Below are 21,632 nucleotides of genomic sequence, written 5' to 3' on the forward strand. Positions count from 1 at the left end.
CTGCATACGGAAACGAGAAAGTGCATCAGCCGCTTGGTTCAGTACCCCCGGGACATGTCTTGCCCTAAAGAGCACATTCAACTGCATACACAATAACACAATTTCCTTGAGCAGTCTCAGAATCCATTTGCAACGTGCTGCCTGACTATTGATACACTCAACCACAGTCATGTTATCAGACCAGAACACCACAGAGTGATCCCGAAACCCCTCCGGCCATGTTTTCAAGGCCACCAAAATAGGGAAGAGTTCAAGAAAAGCAATGTTACTCGTCAGCCCGCACTCGTGCCACCATGACGGCCATTTTTGAGCCGACCATTGTGTACCAAATATGGCACCAAAACCTATACTCCCCGCCGAATCTGTCCAAAGCCCCAGCTCCTCGGAGGACACCGCTGGTTTGTTCCAGACAATTCGACCATTGAAATCCGCCAGAAATGCCAACCAAATGCGCATGTCCTGGCGAACCTCTGCCGAGAGTCTCGTGCGGTGATGCCCTTCCTTCAGGCCGACCATGGCTTGTGCAATCGAGCGGGAAAAGGGACGGGCCATTGGCATTACTCTCAGGGCAAAATTCAACTGGCCCACCACTTCTTGCAATTGATGCAGGTTTACTTTCGTCGCACGAATACATGTTTCAAGGGATGTCCTGAATTTTAACACTTTTTCCCTGGGTAATCGAAAACAACCTTCTTCTGAGTCGAGCTCGATCCCCAGAAACTCGAGCAAAGTTGAGGGACCCACAGTCTTACCTGGCGCCAATGGCACACCAAAATGATTCATTAAGACACAAAAGTCATGTAAGGCTTTTCCACATTCAGAATCCCCGGCTGCCCCCAAGAACAGAAAGTCATCGAGATAATGCATAACATGCTGAAAACCCGTCTTCCTTGTGAATACCCATTGTAAAAAACAACTGAACTTTTCAAAATAGGCACAGGATATAGAGCACCCCATTGGCATACATCTATCCATGTAATAGCGACCCTGAAACATAAAACCAAGGAGACGCTGATCGTCTGGGTGCACCGGGAGCAACCGGAAGGCTGACTCGATGTCTGATTTAGCCATCAGCGCCCCGGGGCCCAGGCGATTCAACATGGCGACGGCCTCATCGAAAGATGCGTACCGCACCGAACACACTTCCGGGTCTATCGCATCGTTCACGGAAAGACCACGTGGGGCTGACAAGTTATGTATTAACCGAAACTCCCCCGGGTCCTTCTTGGGGACCACCCCTAGAGGGGAACAAACAAAGTTAGCAACTGGTGGCAAATCAAATGGACCGGCGACACGACCTTGAGTCACCTCCTTCCCAATCTTTACCTGAACCACCGCTGTATGCTGCGAGACCGACAGTTGGTTCTTACAGTTAGCTACACCCTGAAAATCCCCCACTGGGATGCGGAAACCATATGAAAACCCGTCCCGCAACACCCCAGCGGAAGCATGATCCGGGTATTCGTTGAGCCAAGGAATCATTGCCATGGTATCAATCGGAGTAGGTAAAGGCGCCCCTCGGACTATTTCAGACCTGTTTGGCGCTTCCCCTACCACCGTTATCACCCGTCTTGGCTCTGCACATGGACTCAGGATGGGATGACTGCCCACACCCCCCACATTCATGTCTGAACTTGCATGACCCCTGGGGCCTCGTACATTTCCCCCTGTTAAAATTCCAACAAATCCCCCTTTTACCTGTGTTGCCACTCGGCTTCGAGTGGTTCTCGTTACCTGCACCCGTCCGAAAGGGTGTCCCAGAGGATTGGCGGGAAGATTCACCCCCGTTACTCCCTGACAATGGCACTTTTAACATTCCTGAACTCTCCATTTTCTGCCAAGAAACGGAGTCGAAACAATCCCATGTTAGAACTGGGTCGTGCTCTTTAGCTTTTCTAAAAATATTGTCATAACAGAACCACTGATTACCCCCGTACGCCAGAGAGTACTCCATGATACGTGACTGATAAATGGGCAACTCGGTCAACAATTCGGGCCTGCGCTCACCCATGATGGAGGTAAAAATGCCCCACGCTCTGCCCCAAGTACCTATGTTTTCGTCAACCTTAAAGGCGGCCATTTTTGCGTGCCAAACACTCGGATGCATGAGCTCCTTTTGGCTCTTCACATGCTCCATCTCATAATGGTCGGTAAGCAAAGAAAACATGTTCACATACTTATCCGCCCAAATCTTTTCCTTAGTTTCCAGTGGCACATGCTGGGCAACTTTCTCCCTTCGTGAAGGTACAGACCCCTCCCCCGCAATCGGCAATGGCCGCTTACCTGAACTAGATGCCGCACTTGCTGCCGAACTTGGGCCTGCTGCACTTTCAGCCGCCGGAACCTGTGGGGGAACAGAAGATGGTGCCTTCGCAGCCTCTCTAGATTCCCGCAGTTGTCTCATTACCGCCCGGGCGTCGTCAGCCGTGGCGCCCTCACTATCTTTTCCCAACCACGCTGCTAATTGCGCCGCCAACTCGGGAGGCATATCTTCCCCGTTTACGGGGGTGACCACCACGGGGATCGGATGCCGCTCCTTCGGAACCGAGGTTGGCTCCTCAAGTGGAGTATCGGGAACCGGGGTTTCCTCCCCAAGTGCCCCCCTTTTGGACCTCTTGCCTCTCCCGCTAGGGACTACTCCTGGCAAAGCTGGTCCGATGACTCGCCTCGGTCCTCCCTCCCCGTTCTTAGCCGCCATCTGCTTCTTCAAATCGGCTACCTCCTTTATGAGCATGCGGAGCATCTGATCGGTCCCGACCCGCTTTCCGACCTTCTTGCCCGGCATTCTCAAGCGAAGATATCTGTAAAACAAAGAGAAAGATTACAACGCTCAAAATTGGCTCTTCGTTCCGTCTCGAGCTCACGTGCAGCGGGGAGGTGCAGCTTCAGAGCACAGGAACAAGAGGATGCTTTCTTGGCTCGTTGCTCCTTTTATCCGTCTTCGGGCGGGCGTAAACCCGCCTCCGCCTGCCCCCCGGGGGCGTGGCCGGCGGTGTCAGCGTCTAGGACAACCCACTCCAGGGCGGGAAAAGGCGCGCCCCGGCTACGCCGCTTCGGGCATACCAGCCGGGACTCGCCCCCCGCCCAAGATGGCCTCCCGGGGGGATCGGGGTACTCCACCATACGTTCGGGGGGACCGAGTGGTCGCCCCTTTCCATTAGTTCAGCTAACTATAACTCGCACGCTCGCAATGCACTGCTGATGACATCACATATTACATCACTCTTGACATGGTCAGTGACATCACTCATGACATCACTGATGATATCTCAGATGACATCACTGATGACATCATCCTTGTGAAAGAGTGGCAGACCTCCTCTCAGCGTAATATAACCTTTGATACACACCTTCAAAAATAGAAACTAAAATTTTCAAAAAAATGGAGATACCAATACCAGTTAGAAGAACCTATTCAGTAATTCCAAAATCTACATACACATCCACTCATTCACTAACAGTTCTATATAGTCACTCATACATGTACTCACTCATCATATGTACTCATACACCTATACATCCTGTTACACACTAATAGTCATCCATATAGTTACTGACACATATACTCACACATGCAAATAAACTATCAAACATCCATTTACTTGCAAATACATCTATACACACACCACTACACTAACTTCTAAAGAAACGTACACATACTTACTCTCTTAAACAATCACGTATAGAAACACATACTTATTCATACAGGAACTCTTCCAATCTCTCACTCTTACATATACTCACTTATATACATCAATACTCACATATACTAGTTTAAAACATATGTAGTTACTCATAAAGACACTATTGAGACAGTCATTCACTCACTAACACACCTACACACACATTCATCCACCCATATAGTCCTGCACACATGCTGTCTTCAAAACAGATACAAACAGTGAGTCACTCATTTATGCATCTTTGCGTTAAATAATATGCCCCAGCGAACCATACAGACACTCATACTGATACTCAAAAAAACAACTAATAACCCATATACTCACTCATGTAGCTACTCACCAACCCATACAGCCACTTATACACAAAGTGAGACACTGATACAGATATTTAAATATTTAAGCATTACTCGCTAATACATGTATTCACTAAGATACACTTAATAAGTCAGTTATACAATCAATTGTTTCAACAAAAAACATCTATTTAGATACTTATTCACCCATTTATTCTTCCATCGACCTTTAGATATATATATATATAAAATATTTTTTTTTGAGACAGACACACATTCACTGGATGATGTCATCAGTAATGTCATTTGAGATGTCATCAGTGATGTCATGAGTGATGTCACTGGCCATGTCTTGAGTGATGTAATACGTGACGTCATCAGCAGTGCATTGCGGGCGCACGAGTTATAGTTAGCTGAACTAACTATAACTGGGGAATTTCACTAGTTTTGTATGAGTTAAATGTCCAGCTAACTATAACATGTGCAAAACCTATGGTTTTTTTCAGTGAAAAATAAAAAAAAAAAATATATATATATATATATATATATATCCATACTAATATAATTAAGAGAGAGCCCAAACCTTTGAGGCGGGTAATCTCAGGAACCACAGCACCAATAACAACATCCAATACAGCGTTGGAAAGGGCAGTTGCAGCAGAAGGACATAGGCTATGCAGACCCCCACCATATACATTTAAAAGGTAAAAGAACCGTGCCAGGAAAGTAGTCCCTTGTGGGCGTGTCTGTGTTGTGCTGTGGTCGTTTGCTGGGGGCGTGACAATTGCTGGGAGCGTGTGGTACGTTCCGCCCTTCATGCCATGTCTCATATTGTGTGCTAATCCCACCCTGCTCCCTTTAAATACCCCTGCACCCCATAATCATAACGCAACCTTACTCCTTAAAATAACCCAACACCCTTAAACACTAACCCATCTTAACCCTATGAATATACCCTGTACCCCAAAACCCAAACCTATCCCTAAACCCTAAAAATACCACTGTACCCCAAAACCCAATCCTAGCCCTGAACTCCAAAAATACCCCTGTACCCCAAAACCCAAACCTAGCCCTGAACCCTAAAAATACCAATGTCCCCCAAAACCCAAACCTCCCCTGAACCCTAAACTACCCATGTACCCCAAAATCCAAACCTAGCCCTGAACCCTTAAAATACCCCTGTACCCCAAAACCCAAACCTACCCCTGAACCCTAAAAATACCCCTGTACCCCAAAACCGAAACCTAGCCCTGAACCCTAAAAATTACCCTGTACCCCAAAACGCAAACCTACCCCTGAACCCTAAAATACCACGGTACCCCAAAACCTACCCCTGAATCCTAAAAATACCCCTATACCCCAAAACCCAAACCTAGCCCTGAACCCTAAAAATACCCCTGTACCCCAAAACCCATACCTATCCCTAAACCCTAAAACTACCCCTGTAACCCATAACCCAAAACTATATCTGAACCCTTAAAATACCCAAACACCCCAAAACATATACCTCAGTACCCCAAAACATATACCCCTATACCCATACTAACCTTATCCAAACATTAAAAAAAACATACTTTTACCATTCATGCATTTACAACGAATTTCGTTGTAAATGTATGTGTGGTAAAAGTATATCAAATGTAATGCAATGCATTATAATGGCATTGCGGAGTCATGGTACTTTCGTAATGAAAGTATGCGGAGTGATGGTATGTGGAAAGATAGTTGCAGAATAATGGGTGTTTACCCTCCCCCGGTAAGTACATTGGTGCCACGGCGGCCCACATCTCCAGCAACATACTCATATTTTTTCACCACCCATTTGAAACATGCACAGGTCTCGCTCATTGAAGGCCAGCACCTATATACACTTTTAGACACACCTCCCGCCACAAGTTCTAGAATTGCGAACTTTAGAGCTGGGGAGCTACGTTTGAATCTCGGCATCAGCTCAACATCCTGTGATTCCAGGCAAATCGCTTTGTCTCCCCGTGCCTACCACAAATGAATGTGTTCTTCTGTAATGTAAATTGTGCTCATGCCATGTTGTCGAGTTCGCGCTATATAATATTGCAAGGAAAAATAAAGTAGGGAAACTCGAGTTCACACACTACTGAAAGTGCACTCTTAAGTGCATCAGCAGTGCACTGTGAATCGGAGCGTTTCACAGGCCTGTCACAGATAATAAATGCTATCAAAACGAAATCCTACAAAACAATATACTACTGGCCGGCAGCAATTCATACCCGGACAACGTTGGGACGGGCTGCTAGTATATATATATATATATATATACATATATATACTATAATAGTTTGCGTAGTTTTGTATAAATTGTAGTTGGAATAGTATATGTATTTTGGGCTTGATTATGATTATGGGCAGATGTGAGTCCACCAGACACCAGCACAGTCTTGGAATCAATTGAACTCCTAAACCACTATTAAGATGCGACCATACTTGGTGTGGTTGCATACTCCCATTTCTCTATGGGAGCTTGTGCTATGGCCATAAACCAGCAGTAACGCAAGCTCCCGTTGAGAATAGAGATTGTGTTGAACCCTACAACCCATGGCAGGCACCATAAGGTGCCTGCCACAAGGTGCAGAGACCAACAACGAGGCACCATTGGTGCCCCCTCGGCTTCTAACCAGAGACTGCAAACAGAAGGGAGACCTGGTGCGGGCTCTCAAAATTGCTTTCCGCTTTTGGATTATGGGCCGCCCATCAGAATCCAGCTGGAATAGCTGTCTGGTTTCAGTTCCGATTAGTTGTATTATAATCAGCTGGTCGGAATTGAAACCGACGATCTCAGTCTTTACGACCGAGATCGTAATAGGCCCCTGAATGTTATATTTTATAATTTATTTTAAAACATTATTATTTTTTTTATTATGTTTTTTGTTTACTTAAAATTTTAATATTTTTATTTATTACTAATGTTTTTAATGTGTAAAATTATTTTAATTACATATTAAGAATTGTTGGTTGTTTACTTTTTGAATTTAATTTTTGTTTGGTAAAGATTTTGTGTTATTGGTATATGTATATAGATATATATTTCCCTTCAATGTGGTCTGCTCACAGGATCGCTCCACAACGGGTGCTGGCGTTGGGCCAGACCAATGGCCAAAAAGACAATTTTTTGTACAAAGGACGCCGCACACAGCAACTTCTTTTTATAGGTTTATTTCAGTGCCCAGTCTAACACCAACGCGTTTCAGCCTGACGGCCTTGCTCACGGTAAGTGCAATTACTTTCCTGCAACTGTTTATACTTTCTTTGATTTGTACTATTCCCATAGACTTCTGGGATATGTAGTCCTTATTTACATACAAGAATCCACTTTCTGTTAGACTATGTTCTCAATTATTTCTTGGGATACATTTTGTCGCAATGTATTTAAAACAGTGTGCATTTGATCAGACATGCTGCATGTTTGTCACAATTCAGTATTTACATGCTATTAATGACATTTATATTGAATGTAGCGGTGCTGCATTTATACATTTTCAAACATTTTTATGTATATGGGGCAAGCTCATTGCACCTTGCCTTTGTATATTTGTCCTACGTTATGGTGTAGTACCCATGTCAGATTGATTTTACATGATAGATCCATGCTACATATTCTTGTCTCTTATGAGGGCAGATATTATCAGGGCCTCGTGTCTCTGCTTGTTACTCCTAGTGCTCATAAAGCTCCTCGTCGAAGTTCATGCCTCTCGGAATTTTAGTTCTTAGTCTTATAATGTACCTTGATTCCAGCTGTCGGAGTTTCTTTTTTCGATCTCCCATCCCCTCATGTTCTTCCACAGAGTCAATTGCAAAATAAGACATTTTTCTCCAGTCTCCCCCGTGGCAAATTGAAAGATGTTTCGCTGTGGCATATGCCATATCTTTATTTTTGACTGCCCTTATGTGCTCCAGGATTCGTTTTTTCAAATTGCAGATTGTACTGCCTATGTAGAGCATTCCGCAGTTGCACTGGATGGCATATACCACAAATTGCGTCGAACACGTGATCTTTTTCTGAATTTTGATTAGCCTTCCTTCTAGGTCTCTGATGTTTTTCTTATTGATGCCAATTTTGCATGCTTTGCAGACTTGACATTTGGTAAGGCCATTTTGTTGTTTCTCCAGCCAATTTGAATTCTTGTTCTTTTGTTGTTTTCTTTGGCTAAAGTGGCTCTGAACTATTGTGTCTTTTATAGATGGTGCTTTTCTGAACGTAATCAGAGGATTCGAACCCATTAAATTAGCCATGTCTGTATCTTGTTTGAGGATGGGCCAGTATTTTTGTATTGCTTGACGTATTTTGCGAGACTGCTTGCTGTATGCCAGTATTAATCTTGGAATTTGTTGGGGGTGAAAGCTTTTCGCATGTAAAATACTGTTCGTCGCAGTTTTTTTCCTACATAGGGTTGTTTGAATTTGATCTTGTTCTATATATACGCAGATGTCCAGGAAGTCAATTGTTTGGCGACTCATTTTATAAGTGAAAGATAGCCCAATGTCATTGTTGTTTAGCTGATCAAAGTATTTGATAAAGTCTTCCATGGTTCCATTCCAGATTAGGAACAGATCGTCTATGTATCTGGTCCATAGTACGATTTTTTCTAAGGCGTCGCTGTGCTCTGTATTCCAGGCTATCTCCTTCTCCCACCAACCCATGGTTAAATTGGCGTAGTTGGGGGAAAAAGCCATGCCCATGGCACATCCGCATATTTGATGGTAAATTTCATGGTTGAAGAAAAAGATGTTATTATTTAAGCACATTTTTATAATGGTTAACAACATTGCAGAATGTTCCAATTCAGTGATATTCCACCCCCAATCAGTAATTCAGAACATTCCCTATGGGGAGTTCGTGAGGATGAAACGAAACTGTTCAGATGATAAGAACGTGAAAAAAGAAATTGCAGAAAGCACCAAAAGATTAAGAGGAAGAGGATATCGAGAACGTGACCTAAAAAAATGTACAAACAAGATCGAGAGAATATCACGAACAGAAATCCTAATAAATAAAACCAGGAAACAAAAAGAAGAGGAAAAAACCCAACAAATTCCAAGATTATTACTGGCATACAGCAAGGAGTCTCACAAAATACGTCAAGCAATACAAAAATACTGGCCCATCCTCAAACAAGATACAGACATGGCTAATTTAATGGGTCTGAATCCTCTGATTACGTTCAGAAAAGCACCATCTATAAAAGACACAATAGTTCAGAACCACTTTAGCCAAAGAAAACAACAAAAGTACAAGAATTCAAATTGGCTGGAGAAACAACAAAATGGCTTTACCAAATGTCAAGTCTGCAAAGCATGCAAAATTGGCATCAATAAGAAAAACATCAGAGACCCAGCAGGAAGGCTAATCGAAATTCAGAAAAAGATCACGTGATCGACGCAATTTGTGGTATATGCCATCCAGTGCAACTGCGGAATGCTCTACATAGGCAGTACAATCTGCAATTTGAAAAAACGAATCCAGGAGCACATAAGGGCAGTCAAAAATAAAGATATGGCATATGCCACAGCAAAACATCTTTCAATTTGCCACGGGGGAGACTGGAGAAAAATGTCTTATTTTGCAATTGACTCTGTGGAAGAACATGAGAGGATGGGAGATCGAAAAAAGAAACTCTGACAACTGGAATCAAGGTACATTATAAGACTAAGAACTAAAATTCCGAGAGGCATGAACTTCAACGAGGAGCTTTATGTGCACTTGGAGTAACAAGCAGAGACACGAGGCCCTGATAATATCTGCCCTCATAAGAGACAAGAATATGTAGCATGGATCTATCATGTAAAACCAATCTGACATGGGTACTATACCATAACGTAGGACATATATACAAAGGCAAGGTGCAATGAGCTTGCCCCATATACATAAAAATGTTTGAAAATGTATAAATGCAGAACCGCTACATTCAATATAAATGTCATTAATAGCATGTAAATACTGAATTGTGACAAACATGCAGCATGTCTGTTCAAATGCACACTGTTTTAAATACATTGCGACAAAATGTATCCCAAGAAATAATTGAGAACATAGTCTAACAGAAAGTGGATTCTTGTATGTAAATAAGAACTACATATCCCAGAAGTCTATGGGAATAGTAGAAATCAAAGAAAGTATAAACAGTTGCAGGAAAGTAATTGCACTTACTGTGAGCAAGGCCGTCAGGCTGAAACGCGTTGGTGTTAGACTGGGCACTGAAATAAACCTGTAAAAAGAAGTTGCTGTGTGCGGCGTCCTTTGTACAAAAAAAAAAAATATATAAATATATATATATATATATATATCCAGCCAAGCAAGTCGCTTAGAACCCTGCCGCTTTGAAAGGCGGGCCTCGGATGGGATAGCGAATCCCAATAAATCAATCCGAAATCTTCTCCGTATGAAAGAAAAGCAATCCGGGCCACTTTGAAGTGCAAAGGTGTTTATTGGCTTTCTCGACGCGTTTCGCAGGAAAAACCTGCTTTCTCACGAGCTAAAGCAGGTTTTTCCTGCGAAACGCGTCGAGAAAGCCAATAAACACCTTTGCACTTCAAAGTGGCCCGGATTGCTTTTCTTTCATACGGAGAAGATTTCGTAATTATATATATATATATATATATATATATATATATATATATATATATATATATCCACAAGAAACTCCTTGCATCCAGAAACAAAGACCCAGGAGACAGACCACAGGACCAGATGTCAGGTTACTTCTTTTATTTGCTCAAATCTGTGCGAGAGTGCATTACGCGTTTCGGGCTACCAGAGCCCTTGTTCACATGCAACAATTGTTTGTCCATTTTCTGTTTTTATAGTGCACATTACACCCAATCTCCACCTCCCCCTCCATATATCACGTGATCATGGAGATAAAAGACACATTCAAAAAATAGTAGAAGCGCCTATATGACCGTATAAATACATTTACATAGAAAATAGAATCACATGAATGTACAAGTTTGCATCTGAAGTCTCTGGATAAATCCATCAAATATTTGTATCTAGAGGGGGACAAGAAAAACAGGGGGGGAGTGAGTTAAAAAGTTTCCATCTTTAAATAGTTCGAAAATTTATAAAATGATCAATAAGATCGGAATAATAAATGGGTAAGATCTTAAAGTGCTATTTTTAAAGTACAAACAGTGCATGTCCTAAAAGTGCAAAAGATTAATTGTGACCAATATTTTATCCAGAGGAAGAAAAGTGACCATGTGCACGAAAAACCAACTTGTAAACAAATTTGCCTCATCAAAATATTTTCAACAATTGGGTTAAAAACCACATTTTGCTTAAATTTAAAATACATGATAAAAGCATTTGATAATCCAAGCAAGTATAATCATAAATATATAAAGATTATTAAAACACCCTGTGTATAAAAATTGTGTAAAAATTCAGAATAAATGCAGGTAATAAATTACATATATTTACAAAGTAGGGGATGACCCAAGAGAATTCTTTACTTTCCGCCTAACAGGGAACCTGACTAGACAGAACGAAGATATGGTAAATTATTTGGGAAAACTGTTGTTATATGCGAAAAAAGCTAAAGCATACTCCAGGCAACAGGGAACCTGACTACCTGGGAGCAAAAATCAATTTTTTAACAATCAGACCAAAAGGAGAAAATTGCTAAGTAGAGTGCTAAGGGATTTTAAAGGAAAGTATGCAGATCCTCTGTATTATTAAGGCCATTCGGACTTTTGCTGTCGAATTCCAATATCATATTGGATTGTAACTGCCTTAATTTTAAATCCCTATTGCCACCTCTTCGTAGTTTTGGTATTGCCCCCACAACATAATAAGACAAGCAATTTACATCCCTATTATGTGTAGACTCAAAATGGTGTGCCACTGGGTAGCTTGAGTCATTATGCAAAATTGCCCGCAAATGTTGTAGGATCCTGACGTGCACTTGTTTGCTGGTACTGCCGATGTAATTAGGGCCACAAGTGCACGTCAGGACATATACCGCAAATTCAGTTTTGCACGTGTATTGACCTACAATTGAGATTGCAGTCTCACTGAATGGGGTATAGTAGTGAGTCTTATTAATACCAAATTTACATGCCCTGCAGGTGGAGCATTTACGGAACCCACCTGCTGTCTGCATCCAATTCATTTTTTGCTTAAGTTCAGGACTTGGCTGGTCCAGAAAAGCTCCCATATTACGTGCCCTGCGGAAGGTAATCGTGGGTTTAGGTGGTAGCAGTGCACCTAAGACCGAATCTGTCATTATGATGGGCCAATTTTTGGTGATGATTTTCCTGATTGTGTTCTCCTGGTCACTAAATGCTGTAATAAACCTGGGGCATGTCTCATTGTTGGTATCATCATTCGAAGAGGAATCCTCTTCCATGGTACCATCGACCGGGAATAGGCTATCTCGAGTTCTCAAACTTGTTTTTTTCAAAGCCTGGCCAAAGATCTTCTTAGAGTAGCCTCGTTCCCTTAATCGAGTTTCCAAGTCCCTCACACAGTTAATAAAATCTTCATTGGTGCTACAAATCCTCTTCAATCTAAGGATCTCTCCATAGGGGATGCTATGGATGGTGTGTTTGGGATGGAGACTTGAAGCGTGTAGGGTGGTATTCCCTGCGGTTGGTTTCCGAAATAATGTCGTTTGAATTTTGTTGTCATTATAAATATACACTTTAACATCTAGGAACTCAACCTCCTTCTTGCTAATGTGGGATGTGAATTTCAGGTTCAAATGATTAACATTGATTTCCTTGACAAAGGTAATGGCTTCATCAATTTCACCTTGCCACACAATAAATACATCGTCAATGTATCTAAGGAATTTGATAATTTTTTCATCCACCCATGTTTTGTGTATCCTGTTGAGGACCTGCTCCTCCCACCAGCCGACGTGTAAACACGCGTAGCTGGGTGAGAAGCAGGCCCCCATTGCTACACCTCTCACCTGACGCCAAACATCCTTTTCAAAGGCAAAAAAGTTGTTGCATAAACTCCACTCTATTAGGCTTAATATGGCCTTATTGTGTTCATAGAATTGTGCAGGCCTAAGGCTCAAAAAGTGTTTAACAGCGTTGAGACCGTCAGTATGGGCTATGCTAGTGTATAATGATTCAACATCTAGCGTCATTAACACCATATCTTCCTGCCATTCTACCGTTTCAAGATTTTTCAGAAAATCAGTGGTGTCTCTCACATAACTCTGTAGTTGTTTCACAGGTTCCTGCAAGAAGAAGTCTATATACTGTCCCACTTTCTCACCCAAACTATTTATTGCTGAGATAATTGGTCTCCCAGATAACGGCGAGATACCTTTGTGGACTTTTGGGATAAGGTAGAAGACTGGCTGTGTGGGGAATTCATTGTATAGAAATTTGAACTCATCTCCTGAGATTAAAACTTCTCTCCTCCATTTATTTAACAACTTATATAGATTATCCTTTGCCTGACCATATTCTTTATTGCTAGACTTGATATAGCATTCGCCATCATATAATTGTCTATGGGCTTCAGTAATATAGTCAGATTTTGGCCAAAGGACCAAGTTGCCACCTTTATCCGCTCTTTTTATCACAATGTTCGGATTAGTACCTAGCTTCTTCATCAAAGCAAAATAATTTGTCCGTTGCTGACTGAATTCTTGTCTCTTATTTCTGTTAACCTTCTTATAGAGTGTTTTTACCTCTGAAATCACACAGTCATGAAAGGTATCTATCGCATCCTTTGCCATTAATGGTACAAAATCAGACTTGCCTTTGTATGGAGTTAATCCAGCACCTTTCTGTACCATGTTGATTTTACTCAATCGTCTTTGGGTTGATATTTCTTCATCTTGAGTTGTTGACTGTGGGTCCAATGATGTATTTAAGTCATGCATATCCAAAAATAAGGGGACATCAGCTGCCACTATTTCAGGAGCCCCTGAGACAGTAGCTGCAGTATTAGTAGGAACGCCGGTTTTCAATTTTTGCAGAGCAAAGAACTTTTTAAGTTTAAGTTTACGTATGTAGAAGTTAATGAGCACTTTTTAATTGAACTGCCGGTTGGTAGTCACCAGTATTGGTATTTTTGTTATAAACCACTTATTGTTATTTCATATTTCTGCACATGGGTAACTCGGGGTTGTTCTTATCCTACGATGAGGACTGCAGACCATAACCGGTCGGCTAAGGTAGAGAATGGTCTATAGCTGATGGCAGCCATTATCAATAGGGGCACTAGACCAAGAGCATAGGAAATTTCGGCACTAGTCCGAGAACAAATACAGACCTAGTATATATGGGTAAAAGGGCACTTGTCCAATCAATGGGGGTACAGTTATACAAAGCATGTTATGACTGTTTGACCCATTTCACTGTCTGGCAATCCTTAGTCACTGACAAACAGGAGCATAAGCACTAGTATATATTTCTTTAGGGAAGTATTAGATGCACATCCCATGCCCGATATAAGTATAGTAAAGTGCTGGGGGACACATTTTGCCTACACCAGTAGTTATGTGTAAACTGGGATCTTGATACCTTAAGCGCCCAGATGGGAAATGCATATTCCTTGGACAAACCCACAACGGTGATATAAGTTCCCCCCCCCTTGCTTCATCTCACCTGGTAGGAGCCAGTAGATAAACACACATTTGTATACATACATACATCTTACGAGTGTAATGTAGAATGTAAATGTGGAACGTTTAAAATGTATGTAACAACATGCATGCTATGTAAAACTCCATTCCAAGATGGCAATTATGCTTTCAGCTACAGTATATTGACTTGCAGTACCTCTTTTATGTTTACACATTACACGCTTGGTTTGTTGAAAACTTTGTTTATGCACAACGCGGTATACGAACAGTATCGTGTGATCAAGAGACCGCCGGGTCTCGAAACGCGTAGCGGTAACCAAGATTAAAATTAGTTTTTTTTTCTACCCTCTTTCTGAGTGCGCATTGAATCCTTTTGGGACTTTGGAACTTTTGATAAATTCTACTGGCGTTGGGGCTCTGCCGGCACAAGCGCCACCTGACAATGGGAACAATTCAGGAAGGACCCCTTTTTGTTTAAGAATATTAATATACATGCGTGTTTAATGTTTTTAAAATTAAGTTTATTTGTCATATTTGTTACTATATATCACATCTATTGAATTTTTCAAATTAATGTTACTATTTATCATATTTAATATTTATTATTTTATTTTATATATATTTAAAATCGATATTTAATGCAACTATATTAATGAGATCAATATTTTTTCAAATACTTTTGTACTTACCATTATAAATATAGGATGACGATATTTTTTACTTCAATATTTTTTCACAATAGTTTGGTAAGGGGATATTTTGAGGGTCGATATTTTGTCAGTGAACCTGCACAGTCTTGAGCAGACTAGAATATGTAATTCTCTTTTGATTGGAGCACCAGAATCCCTGTTCAAAAGACTCTACAGGATACAATTGCTAGCTGCCAAACTAGCACTGAACAAAACCAGATGTGATTCGGCAAATGAAACCCGACATACCTGCACTGGTTGCTGGTTAAGGAGGGATGTGCCTGTAAAACCATGTGTCTAATCCATAAAGCACTCCATGGAACTGAACCTAGGCTCCTGCACGGAAAGTGTTGCTACCGAAAACCTCCAGGAGCCTAAGATCATCCTCAGCAAACCTGGTCTGCTTACCTAGATTGAAACAGTTAAGATATGGAGGGAGGTCCTTTCAAGTGAAAGCAGCACACATTTGGACTAAAATCCCAAATTCTCCGATGAAAAGCTCAAATCTGTTGAGTTTCAGAAAAAGCCAGAAAAAAAGGTCTTCCCCAAATAGGAGAGACATAATACAGTCTTTCTACCCATAACCTTTACTGAAGGTAAGACCTTCTGTGTCCACTGACAATGCTGCAGCGCCAAGGTGCCCGTTGGGTGAACGTTGCACTCTATAAATATTAAATATATTATATATTTATACAATATTTCATATTTCAATGTCCTTTGCCTGTTTTTTTGCCCATTAGATAGGGAGTTCCAAGGTGGTGGTTTATAGCCTTACGTGATCCCTTCTGTCCCCAGACCGTGATCCGCAGCGCACATGGGGCCGTGTGGACGGAAAGGATCTGCTGCTGCAGAGGTGCATAGGATGACTTAATTGAACCTAAGTGTCAATCTTATCAACTATCCATAAATGAAGTGTGATCAAACATTCATCTTAAAGCTTTGAGTTATAATGACATTATCTCATGGCTGATTGGCCCTGTTGTCTTGCAGGGAGAGGCTACAGTAGTGACTTTGAATTGGGGAGAACATTATTCCCTGTATCACTTTCTCTCACCTCTTTCCTGATCAGCCCGTCTCTGTTGTGGAGGGCGCCCCAGGGGGCGATGCCGATGGTGACAATTTCATGGTGTCCTCTGCCATCACAGCGTAAGACCCACGCTGCTTCTCCAATAAGCTTTACCACACCGACATTGCAGCCACTAGTGATGATCCAGGCTCCTAAGTTGACCAGAATATGAAAAGGTTAAGTCAGGCACACAGATCTATGTTTACAAATGGACACTTTCTAATTTAATGCTTGTCTCAAAGGTGTGTGCTAGAACCTGAGGAGTTAACTAGTGCTGATGGGAGAAGACAGACAAGGACTCTTGCTTCCTGGAGTAAGAGGTAAATATGGAAGTAGAGGTGTCAGAAGCATTTGATTGGTGGTAACATGTATGCTTCTCCATTGTTTGTAGAAGATGGCTGCCACCTGAATGTATGTGGTGAGCACCTGTGATACTCTTTTAGGTCCTAGGTGGGGCTAACAGTCAATAGGGCTCTTTGGGGCAGAGTGTGGCGCTCAACATCCTTCTGTAGGACCTTTTAAGAGAGCAGTGCTGTTTACACCAGAATATACTCATGACCCACTGAAGAATTGAAAACTACCAAAGGAAACTATTATCAAAGGGAGAGAAGGAGAGTCACAGCTGGAAGGAGAGTTTGTCTTCTGCCAACTAGTCAGTAAAGGTGACTAACCAGGACTTTCATGTGAACTTTACCAGTCTGACAGGTATTCGAAATGTAAGGTTGAATGTATTGTTTAAAACACACAATAATGAAAACAAAAACGAAAGCATTTCTAAGTAACGGAACATAGTTATAATGCACCCATGCTTGGCATGCACCAGCTCTCTTCTTACCTGGGAAGCTAATATGTGCCTGTCAGCTGTAAAGGGCATGGAGAGCAGGAGCAGGTAGAGATACTGATACACCTTTGTATGGCTCCATCTCAAGGGATGGACTGGCCCAGGGCCTCCAGGCTCTCAATACTGATGGGTGCTGAGATGCCCCTCCTCACCTGTGCTCTGAGCTGCTTCGACGAGCCCCTGGCTGAAGCGCTTCTCCAGCCAGGGATCCATGTATCTGTTCTTGGCTCCTCCTGTAACGGAGATCACCAGGTTGGGCACCTTGAGCTTCCACTGAGTCCTCATCATGTCATACAGCACTTCGGGAGGGGTGCGGTCGGAGGCGCGCACGAACTACGGAGGAAAAGCATCAGAAGGAAAAATGTCAGCGAATAAAGAGAGTCCACGACATATGTAGACTATATCTCTATGAAACACTAATCCATAATTAGTACCAGCAGGAATTGTACTGCAGAATCTCAGTGGTACAAGGGGATTATGCTGCAAGAACAGTACATGTAAAACTAATTATCTCAAATGATGCCCCCAAAGCCGTTTCCTGCTTCACCAAACAAGTCAAACATGAAAAGCGTAAACCTGATGCCAAACTGAACAACATTATTGAAAATATTGAATGTCTTGCTACATGTCTGAGATATGCTGAACCACCTACAAAATGGTGATAATCCCCCCATGCTGTTTCAATGTGAATGGCACAAATACATCCCATCTGTACTCTCCTCAAAGCGGAGGTTGATTGGTGACTAGAATCAGATTTACAGCCGGGAGTTCTGTTTTCATAAGCTGAAGAATGAGAGACTGCCTTAGTGGATACCAAGGAAGACCATTACCAGGACCAACCAGGGGGCTTTAAGTAACTAGACCAACCAGCGTTCGACAACAATGTATTAACTTCTCAAAAAAAATGGAGGGAGAAAGAGGATCAACAAGGCTCGTCCTCCTACTATAGTGTGAATGAGATACAGAGAGCCCAAATGTTTCCAAAAAGACAACCCTCCAAGAGGGAAGAAAACAATAGGTTTCCTTATAAAACTCTCACCCACCAGGGTTAACCCTTGGTGGCATGCTTCATCATTGGGTCCATCCGTTCCGCTGCAGAATAGGGCATGCTGTGACCTACAGGATACGTGGGGGCATTTTAAAGTGAAAAAGTGAGATTAAGATACCTGCCTAGTAGGTAAACCACTATTTATTCTGAACTCTAGTCGGTATTGGTCTAAAAACAAGGGCAAAACTGAAACGAAAAGCTATGATGTGCCCACCTTTCTAAAAGCAATACTGAAAGGTCACCATGTTTCAAGCTGTACCCCAAAGGCTTTTCATCTGCCCCACGGAAAATTAACTATGTGCTACCACTCCTGTAATGCTAATCGCACGCACACTGCATACCAAATTGTAATATTTTTGTTTATACTGCACCTATTTGGTGATTATTGCCTGTAACTATAAAAGATGTTAAATTCCTGTATCATGGGTCCTCCAGTTATGGGGGAAACTTGTGGTCACATTCACTCCAAAGTTTCACCTCGCCTTTTAGAAAGGCAGGCACATTAAAGCCTTTCCTTTCAATGCTTCCCCTTGTTTTTAACCAATACCAACTGAAGGTTAGAGTATAGAAAGGTTTTCCTGCTAGGCACATTTTGATACACTTAAAGTGCTGCCAGGCAAGAGGGCGGCCGAGTGAGTGGTAGTGCGAGCAACCTTACCTGATGCTGACCTGCCCGGCATAATTACTCCAGCTTTTTCTCGCCGAGATTGGGTGCATTCTCCCCCAGACACATAGCGGGGACAAAGCGGACCTGCCTGGATTTATTTCGGAGGTGATACTATGCGATAACCTGGCATAACCTGTGTAGTTACTGCAGGACTATAGCGGGCAGCGGCCCGCGGCGGCGTACTCTACCCGCCCCCCGCCCTCACCTGTGAGCGTCCGGACCGGAGAGGTTTCAATCTTGGCCGGCAGTGGTGTGCTCTGCTCGTCGGGTGCTGGAGGGACTTAGCACCTCTTTTCCCCCCTGAGGTAGAGCTGAGCGGAATATTGACTTTCTCCCGTGGTTGTGATTCATCCGTGCTCTGCTCACAGGTGAGAACAGTGTACTCGGAGCCAAACGCCGAATAATTGCCTGACGGCTTGAATGCTTGGCTGATAGGAGGAGGAGAGGTGCCTCGAGTTCTTCGAGTTTGGCGGGTTTCCAAGAGGACTATTTGAGTTTATTCGGGACTGCTTTCTCCGTTGTTTCTGTTGGGATAAAGACTACTTGCTTCAGGTATTTGCTGTCATTTGGGAGGGAGAGCCAGCAGAGAAATAGTGGAGCAAAGCAGAGTGGCAAGTTGGAACAAGTTTGAGCTAGCATTTCTTAGCATATTCAGCTCGAAGAGAACTCTAGGGGCTTTTTTTGACTATTCAACCACATTGAAGTTCACTACTCTTGCTGATAAGAGCTGCTCAGCTTTGGCTTGAAGGGGGCATCCTGATTTTTTTATTTTTTTTGTGTAGGCATTTGCAGCAACTTTTGTACTCTGTTTCTCTAAGAAGAAAAGTTCTCCTTTCTCGTTGCCGCTATGGCTCTAAAGGGTAAGGCGGAAAAGGAAAGGGCGCTGCCAATGCTAATACCAACATTACAGCAGGCACAGCTGCAGTTCCAGTGTCCGTTCCCTTTGCTCGTAATGAGGAAACTGCGCCCATTAGTTCCAATGTGAACGTGACAGTTACTAGTGAGACCAGCTCTAATATTCGCACCCGCAATGGAAGTATAAGAGAGCGCGTTGTACCTGATTTATTTAAAAAGAAAAACATTGCTGGGGCGATTACACCTAAGAGCATCACTCCGTTGCCTGTCATTGCTAAGCAATCTAATGGGCATGGTACTGCCGATCCTTCAGGCGCAGTCTCAAAACAACGAATCTTATTGAGCCCCTCGCAGCCACCTGGAATGCCTGTAATTGGTGATCTGAGAACTCTGCAGGAAAGGATAGTGAGGACGAGTTGGCGTATCTCTGTCAAGCGGTCGGAGAAGTCGGAATCTCACCCCGCGCCAATGATGGAGGCCTTCAGGCAGTTAAATTGCACTCTAATGTCAATTTAAGCAAGCATAACGTGACCAAGGAAAAAGATACACTGATGGTTGTTGTAAATGATGCTGAATCTGTTGGCTCTGGGGGGCAATTTTATTCGATGTCCGATGTCTCTATAATGTCAGAAGGTGAGAATGGTGATGGTAATGACAAAGAGCAGCTCTCTCTCTCAGGTGACTGAGCAGGTGACTGGGCATATGAGGGTAATCCATCTTTTTCAGAGGACATTGTAACCTCAGACTCTTTGATAAGTCAAGATGCTCTTGGCACAGCTCGGAAGGTTCTGGAATCGCAGAATGCTCCTCTTGTCGATGCTTCTAATATGATGGACCAACCGCAATGGGAGGGGGCGTCGAAAAATCAAGAGAATCAGGGAGATACGCCCGAGAATTTTGAAGGAGTAGGGGAAATCACGCTAAAATCAATGTATAACCTGCAAACATCAATGTACAAGATCATCATGAATCATAGAGAGGAGACTAAAGCAGAGGGGTTTCGGAAACAGGGAGCTGTCCGTAAATCACAGAATGTGGTCCGCAGATTAGCCAAATCTTGTAACGAAACTACCACGATAGTTCAGGAAGCAGAAGCTTGGATTTCAACTGTTGAGGATGAGCTCTCCACTCAGAAGACCTCAATTAATGAGCTGGAAAAGACTTGCAATGACATCGATTCGAAGCTCACCTATCTGGAAAACCGAGCACATCGAAATAATTTGCGCATATTGGGCATATCTGAGCAGTCTGAGGAAAAGATGGGCGCCGATTTGTGGTTGATCTTTTTACAGCTGCTTTTCCTGATCTGAAAGACTGGGACTGGGACTGGGACAAGGAAATTATAAGGGCCCACCGCTTTCCCTTCTCTCAAAAAAGAGATGGGGTGGGGATGTGGGGAAGCCAAGGGCTATTCTTATCTGTCTGCATAGTTATCTTCTTCGAGAAATTTTGTATGACTTAGCCAGACCTCTACGAACTAGGAAGGGTTTGGGGCACGATTTTTTTGTTCGACCTGACTTTTCCCAGGTAACGGTGCTAATGTCACCCATTCAAGCAAAAGGGGGCCAGGTGTTTCTTTTAAACCCTGCAAAATTGAAGGTTGTTTATAAGGGGAAAACAACCTTCTTTGTATCAGAGATAAAAGCACAACAATTTGTAGAGGCAATGTAAGCCTAGTCAGTGAAGGATTTATTTAGATGAATAAGCAACTGATTACGTATCTTTCCTTCTTTTTTTTGTTGGTCTTTTCTAGCGGTGGGGAATTCAACTTTAAGGCGTTAGGAGGGCTTGGGCAGCATGGGTAGGGAGGCTTCTTCATCGCCACTCACCATCAATGAGGACTTATGTCCTTACGCCTCTGTTGGGTGGGTTCTTTGAGGGTGGGGGGTTGGGTAGCGGGGTGAGGG

General features: G+C 42.7%; 1 protein-coding gene across 1 annotated transcript in view; it reads right to left on the reverse strand.

Moving 5' to 3' along the window:
- LOC147693350 (transient receptor potential cation channel subfamily M member 2-like) overlaps positions 1-21,632 on the reverse strand; it is a 1,918,272-nt gene that overhangs the window by 1,525,880 nt on the left and 370,760 nt on the right. The window contains exons 9-10 of the mRNA XM_086933680.1: positions 17,308-17,488; positions 16,303-16,466 (exon numbers count right to left, since the gene is read on the reverse strand). Coding sequence (XP_086789806.1) covers positions 16,303-16,466; positions 17,308-17,488 — 345 coding nt within the window. The remainder of the gene's footprint in view (positions 1-16,302; positions 16,467-17,307; positions 17,489-21,632) is intronic.

Source organism: Lissotriton vulgaris, chromosome 8 (assembly GCF_964263255.1).
Source record: "Lissotriton vulgaris chromosome 8, aLisVul1.2, whole genome shotgun sequence".
NCBI classification, from domain to species: domain Eukaryota; kingdom Metazoa; phylum Chordata; class Amphibia; order Caudata; family Salamandridae; genus Lissotriton; species Lissotriton vulgaris.